This window comes from Plectropomus leopardus, chromosome 14 (genome assembly GCF_026936395.1).
Source record: "Plectropomus leopardus strain MGB_pleo_1.0 chromosome 14, ASM2693639v1, whole genome shotgun sequence".
Taxonomy (NCBI): domain Eukaryota; kingdom Metazoa; phylum Chordata; class Actinopteri; order Perciformes; family Serranidae; genus Plectropomus; species Plectropomus leopardus.
In genome coordinates this window covers 15,268,141-15,275,660 of record NC_142189.1, presented here as the reverse complement: position 1 = coordinate 15,275,660, position 7,520 = coordinate 15,268,141, and the positions used below count along the sequence as shown (strand labels likewise).

Below are 7,520 nucleotides of genomic sequence, written 5' to 3'. Positions count from 1 at the left end.
CACAGCTAAAAACTCACTGAAAAATGTTATAATCTCCAAAGAGAAAACTTATTAAAATGTAATACAAATATTCATGATTTATAAAAAAAAATTATGATTTCCTACAAACCGCAAACATTTAATTGCCATCATAATCCTTTAATAATTTGTCTTAATTGCAAACAATTTCATTGTCAGAACAGATAAGGAAAGTTATTTTATCTTTTACTTTTGCTGACCATAGAACAGCAGGTCTTACTGGTGCAGCCAATCTTTACTCACTCTTCTTGCGGGAGATAAAAGTGTTTACAGTCACCATACTTATCACTTCACTGCGTTAGGGGACTTTGATTTAAAAGCAGAGGTAAATGTTTGAATGAAGTCCAAATAAACCCATTACACTCCAATATGTGTACTTTTAAGGAACCACTTAACTAAAAACTCATTGTGTATATTCTCGTACACTCATGACTAATGCATTACTTAAAATTCCTGCATTAGCAACTAAAACGCTCCTGCTGTGTATTCCTGGAGAGTAGCTTTAACAGGAATCTGGTGGCACTGGCCCCATTAACACCCACGGGGGCCACGTTAACCTGATCTGTTCCCCTTAGGTGCACACGCATCTCCACGTTCAACAGTAAGGGTCATTGTTGAGAGGAATTCCTCATGAAGAGGGTTTTTGTGTAATGGAGAGAGGATACAGAGCATGCCTCATCTCAGAGCTGCTCTTAAGTCTTCCACTTTTAAAAACTGACAGCTGTCCACTGTTATTACCTTTAGAACTCTAAGTTTGTCAACAGTGACGCAGGTAACCTTAAAAATCTTCTGCCTATCTGTTTCTTAATGTTAAATACGTAGTATTTTGTGCAGGTTAGAAAACACAAATCTTCTTGCTAAATTAGTAAGCTTAACCCTTTGAAACCTTAGCAAACTGGCTTGATTTCTTTTAAAAACACAGGAAAAAATCACCCAAAAATTAGCAAGAAATTAGTAAAAAAAATTACAAAAAAAAAGAAAAAAAAACATTTTTTAAAAAAGTAAGGTAGTATGTTTTTAATTTCTTTTTCTATTTTTATGGAGCATAATTTCAAATATTTAATTAAGATAATTCTAAATATATTTGTCATGACATTTGTCATCTTGTTTTTGAATAGTATTTAATAATAATCCCCAGTTAACTTTGTTTCCATGTCACCTTTTACTATTTTTGCAGGTCATTTCTTGTCAAGTTGCTAATTATGTTCTCTCTCTGTGTTTTTGAGGGAAATAAAACCAATTTTGTGCTAGTGAAAGGCGTCTGAGTGCAGCACAAAAAAAAAACAAACCCTGATGCCGATCCAGGTGTTTAAGTATGCAGGGTTTAAATAAACCAATTTTCTATATGTAGATTTATTTTTGTCCAACTTGTATTTGCAAAATATCATTTTTTGCCAAATCATAGCTGAAAGTGTGATGTTGTTTTTCACCCCTCACACAATAATGAGGTGCAGTATGTCAGATGTAAATGGATGAGAGAAATCTTTTGTTACTGGATTCATAAGCAGTCATCTGTCTTCATGGCTGACACGAGGAAACTGCAGGCGTGAAATTCAATCTGCTGCTGAACTGTAGGTCACAGCTGTATTGCATGTTATAAATCACATGTCCAGTATTGCTCACTGAAGGAATCATTAACTCAACCTTGCTGTCAGAGTCTTTACAATTGAAACAAGCCTCTGAACCAAACAGAATATTAACTGTTGTTAGGACCTTGAGGGAAGTATGAGGTGCAAAGTGCAAGCGACAGCACCACTGCTGTACCATTGTAACATGATTTAAGAACATGTGATAAAGGCTTTTCTGTGTATTTTATAGCCTTGTGTGGAAGGCAAGCTAATACTAAACCTAAGGGGTTCAGACATTTTTGGTTCACTGTAATTAACAATGTAATCTTTTTGGAAGGAAAACAGCAAATAAGTGAAAAATTAAAGAGGGATTTGTTGATATCTGTTGGAACAATATTGCATGTGTCTGTGTGAGAGACTGTGGTTATTTTAATTAGATCTATATCATTTACATAATTTTATCAATCTGCATGACTAGGCTGATATAACTTTGTATCTTTGAGATGATATATGCCATCACATTTGTGTCATATAGCCAAGCATCTGCCATTCTGAAAACTCTTTCATCTGAGCAAATGGCTTGATTTCCTTCAAAAACATAGGAGAAAGGCTATGTGCAAGTTGACAAGAAATGATCCCAAAAATTGCAACAAATTAGTAAAAAGGACATGAAAATCATTTCCTGACAATTACCAACAAAAAAAGGAAAGTAAAAAAAAACAACAAGCAAGCAAATTAATTATTATAGTCACAAAAATAGTTTCTGGACATCTTCCCCTTTCTATAGAATCATAACAAAAAACATTTTTCTCTCTATCTCTCTGCTTTTTAACCACTGACTTTTAGGTTATTTTCTTGTCATCTTTTACCAATTTCTTGCACTCTGCTCATTGCTTTTTCCTATGTTTTTAATAGAGATTTAGAATTAAACATTTTTGCTCAGGTTTCGAACTTTAAAATGCGTGTGATAGGAGTTTGAAACTGATATCCATCCAGGTTTAAAAGGGTAAAACAATTCTCAAGATATGCTAGCAGCTCTGCAAGGCTGAGCTTAATGCTAAGGCGAGCTTAATGCTAACTTCAGCATGCTAACATGCTCACATAATGCTAACCATCGTAACTTAATGTTAACACAAACTGCTAAACACAACACATACCGCTAGCATAGCTATAACAAAAGAAGGTCAATAAGTAACACTTACAGTTTTGTGATATTTCCACTTGTAAACTAGCCATATTTGAGTCAACGAGCCGTGTATCTGTCTTTCTGAAGCTCTTTAAACAATGCTAACAGTGTACAGCTATGCTAGTTGAGCTAAATGCTAAAGTTAGCCGGCTAACAGGCTTGCAACCACAACTGCTGCGTGAGAAGTAACCACAGTTTTGGTTTTCACCACCTAATGAGTGGAATTTATAATAATAATAATAATAATAATAACAATAATAAATAAATAAATAAATAAATAAAATTATTATGATAATTAAATTAAATTAATTGTTAATTAGGCCCAACCAAGTTAATTAGTAACATCCGGAGTTTTGGTGATAGTTTTATCTTCATTAATATTTCGTGTCGGTATAAAAATAATAACTACTAAAAAATATGCCAGTTGCTAAGGGAAAAAAAGGGGCAACGTTGTCTTATATTTTGAAGGATATAGTAGCTTAAAGTAACATTTTTTGGCAAATTTTGTAAAACAAAAAGCATTTACAAAATTTTCCTAAGAAATGATGTTGAAGTGAAAAACAAACAAACATCTGTTTACTAGATTGATAAAAGTAAGTTCACTTCCAGCTAACATCATGAATTGGGAAACAACTTAAAATATTTTTTTTTCAATAATATAGCAAATGTAATATTTTATGATCAAGACGAAAAAGCTTCTGAGAATGCCTTCAACACAGCCTTAAAGGTCCAATGTGTAGGATTTAAGGGGGTTATATTGGTAGAAATGGAATACAACATTCTGTTTTAATCACCTGCAACTAAGAACTGCTGGATTGTCATTAACAAAAAATGAGATGTTTATGTTTACGGAGTCAGTCCTTTTCCACAAAGAACACAAATTTGTATTAACAGTAGCTCTGAACAGACAAACCGAACGCTGGCTCTAGATAGGGAAATTCCCGCTTTTGGTCAACCACCATAGTCCTCATACATGCTTGGCACATGAGAGAAGTTTCGGTTGGTTGTAAACTGCAACCTCACCACTAGATGCCACTAAATCCTGCACACTGCACCTATAACCGTCTACACTTCTTTTAAAAGCTTTTATGAATTCAGCTCTCAAGAAAAAGAGATGCTAAGCTCTGCTAGCTCTGTGACTTGAATGTAATGGTAATACATGAAAGACATAAACTAGTGGTGAAAATGAATTATTTTCAGATGAATATATCCCATGCAGTCTGAACATGATGTGTAAAAACTCTACTACATTTTATATGATATTCTGTTTCTGTACTTGTATTTGTATCTGAAGTGTGTTGCCCCTAAAGTAAAGAAACCCCTAAAATAAACAACACTAAACATGGCTTTTAAGAATAAGTCTTTATGTATTTCTCTATGTGAAACAAATGGCTATTATACTACACAAATAGAAGCGGATACTGTAAGAGACAGAGACCATCTCTGAGAAATAAGTACAGAACATGAAAATACACATACCGGTATTATAGAACTGTAAATTATTGCTTGTTTTGCTACTTTGTTTTCTGGATTCCTACAATACAAGACACAATATTCATATTTCAACAAAAACAGTACAACAGTGACAAACGGTATTATTGACCTTTTTAGTAGACGTTCCCCAGAAATAAAAGAAACATTCAAACAGAGTCCATGTTGAACACAACACAATGACAGTTGGTTTTTGATCGAGCATCTTCAGGACTTATTGTTACACATTTTTGTACTTTTTTTTTTTTTTTTCCTGTTACAACATTGCCAAGAGAAGCCGTAACAAACTGCACACTGGGACTGGTCTCAGCAACAACAACAAAAAAAAAAACCACTTGGCATATGTACATAAATATACATTTTCATTTCAACTGTGACCAAATGCACCCGGGTTTAAACACCATGACCACAGAGAGTAAAAAAATCGTCACGAGTGTCTTCCTCCTGCTTCGCTGCTTCCTCTTTATCATAATGCACGTCTGTAGTTCCACCAATCTGCTGTCTGCTTACATAACTGCGACAGCTTCACCGTAGTGCCAATAAAACTGCACTCTGCCAACATTTCAAAGAACCATTTAACTTTCTCAGCAAAGATGAATGTTTCTTGCGGACAAACACAAAAACAAAGACATTGATTTTGCTCTGCGGTGTCATCCTGCCTCATATAAAACCAAGGACTTGTACTGCATGTCTACACCTTTACAGTGGTACACTTCCATAGATCCAAAAAAGGCCTGAAATTTTCCAAGGTTCACACTAGCAAAAAGGAAGTGGAGTGTTACACTCACTGCAATATGCTGGTGAAAAGGCTAACCAGGTGTTCAGCTTAAGATAAAAGAAAACACAAGAGAGAAACAGACAAGAAATGCAATGTGCTTCCTACTTTGTCTCAAGAATGACTATTTTATTTGACGGAAACAAACAAAACACTGACGATAAAGTGCTCACATGCAGACGGACTTGTCTTTTGATTACTAATATTGTTATATAGCAAAAAAGTATTTTTTAATTTCATGCTGCCAAATGAAAAATACGGTTTAGACTCACTGCTGACACCCAAAAGCCCTGTTAGGAACATTTGTTTACGTTGCTTTGAAAGCTATGAAATGTCATTAAAAGAAGAGTTGGAACACTGATATGATATGGGACTATTTGGAAAATAAATTTTAAAAAAAGGAAAAATATTTTATGATTTTTTTGGGGTGGAAATTTGCTAAACTTTCCATTGAACTAGATACTGCAAGAAAAGTCAAATGTGCTAATATAAAATGAAAATAATGCAGTAAAAAGCTGGAAAATTAGGATTTGTTTCTGCTTACTTTAACAATACACATCAGTGTCTCAGTATGAAAAATTATTTTGTCATGGCAATATGGGGTGAGTGAATGCTTTGGTTGTTATCTCATGAGGCTACCTAATTTTCCCTTTTCTCAGCAAAATGCTTTTCAGATTTAACTACAAAATCTAAAAGGACTAATTCCACAAATCTACCGCTCAGCTATTTACAGTGAGAAAGCAGCGCAGTATTCTGGCGCGCAGCAGGAGACGGTCAAGAGCCCCGCAACTGCTCGGAGATATCAAGAGATAACTCAGTGCAAAACAAGCAGAAGTAGGTTTCAGAAGAAAACCTGACATATAGAAAGTGGGTTTGATCAAACAACATAACCAAGACATTAAAGATGTGAAGTACAACAAACAGAATCAGAAAAAAAAAAATCCACATCCCAAACCCTTTGAAGAGAATGAGGGGGATGAACTGTCTCTGATCCATCAAATCCCAACAAAAGCGACAAATGCAAATTTGCCATCACGTTGACAACTGAGCTGTCAATCTTACAAAAAAAAAATCATTCAGCTTTTTTTCCCCTCAAAGACGTCACTGCGTCAAAAGCGTCACACTGTTTCCCTGTCATCACAAACAACAATTAAAAAAACATCTCAGCTCCTCATCTACAGAAGTAACTAAGCATGCAAAAAGTGTCGGGGTATCAAATACATAGTAAGAATACACATCTAGCAGTTTAGCAAAAAACAACACCTCTCCAAATAAAAAAAGGGACAAAAAGCGAAAACGAGCTAAAGAAATAATAAAAGTCAAACAGCCACCACAACTTTGTTAGTCACATATGACGCTTCGTGCTGTGTGTGATGTTAAATAGGTTCCTTTTTCTTGATACATCTTGTTAGTATTTGTGTTTCTGTATGTGTTTTTTTTTTGTATTACAGTATATACATGCAGACAAGAGCGGGAACATCACACACTCAATCTTGATGCAAGCTGAAGCGACAAACCAGCAGATATGAAAATGGATGAAAAAAGAAAAAAAATAGACATTTATGTTTATATATAATATGAAACACAATTTATTGTAAAAAAAAAAAAAAAAAAAGAAAGAAAAAAATGTCTTTGTTTAACCAAAGATACTGTACACACGACAGATGTGAGAGGGAGAGGCACAAGCTAACAAGTTAACTAAGCTACTGAGCAGGACTAGCAATGAGAGCCGAGTGTGTGTGATAAGTGACAGGTGCCTGCGTTGGGACAGGTATTTCCTCCCCTCTTGCTGAAAACGAGGGGGGGGAGGGGGTTTGTGGGGTGGAGGCAAAAGCGTGCCCGCCGCTCCCCACACTGTCCGCAGAATGTGATGAGTGTGTGTGTGATTCTCATCCATCCCCTTCAAGCCGCCTCATTCCATCGCCACGCTCCCCACAAACACCGTCTTCGAGCAATGTTTGTTGGTTGGTTTTTGCTTGTAGTTGAACTGAAATGAGGGGCATCGACGCTCTCTGTGAGTGCAGAGACGAGAGAGAGAGGGCAGGTGTGTTTTGCGGGTTTAAGGGGCGGTCGGGGGCCGCGCCGGTGTCGGGGAGGAGGCCTCTTTAATTGAAGACTTTGGGGGGTCCATCGGGACGTCTGGTCTGGACGATCTGCTGCTTTGGCCGTGCCGCCTCGTCTTCCTCCGTCTCACTCTCGCACACGTGGACGACCACGCTGGGGGTGGACTCTGTCCCCGCGTGGAGCTCGTACTTTTCACCTGGAAGAGAGGGAGGGGAAGGGTGGGGGAGCAGGAGTTATTAAAATAAAACTCCACATTAAATACTCTGTGAAACCGGGAGTGACATCACTTTTTTTGTGCTGCCTTCAGACGCCTTCACAAGTATATAAGCCTTTGAAACCAAAGAAATTGGTGCAAAAAAAGGCAATGAGCAAATTTTTACGGTTTTCCACAAATTGCAAAAAATTAGTAGATTTAGAT

At 36.4% G+C, this 7,520-nt stretch overlaps 1 protein-coding gene across 2 annotated transcripts in view; it reads right to left on the bottom strand.

The window, feature by feature from the left end:
• Positions 1–4,115: 4,115 nt before the first annotated feature.
• Positions 4,116–7,520, bottom strand: part of rcan3 (regulator of calcineurin 3) — a 54,113-nt gene continuing 50,708 nt past the window's right edge. For both annotated transcript variants that reach the window (XM_088087611.1, XM_042501369.2), the window contains one exon: positions 4,116–7,298. In XM_088087611.1, the coding sequence (XP_087943737.1) occupies positions 7,144–7,298 (155 nt within the window). In that variant the 3' untranslated portion in view covers positions 4,116–7,143. The remainder of the gene's footprint in view (positions 7,299–7,520) is intronic.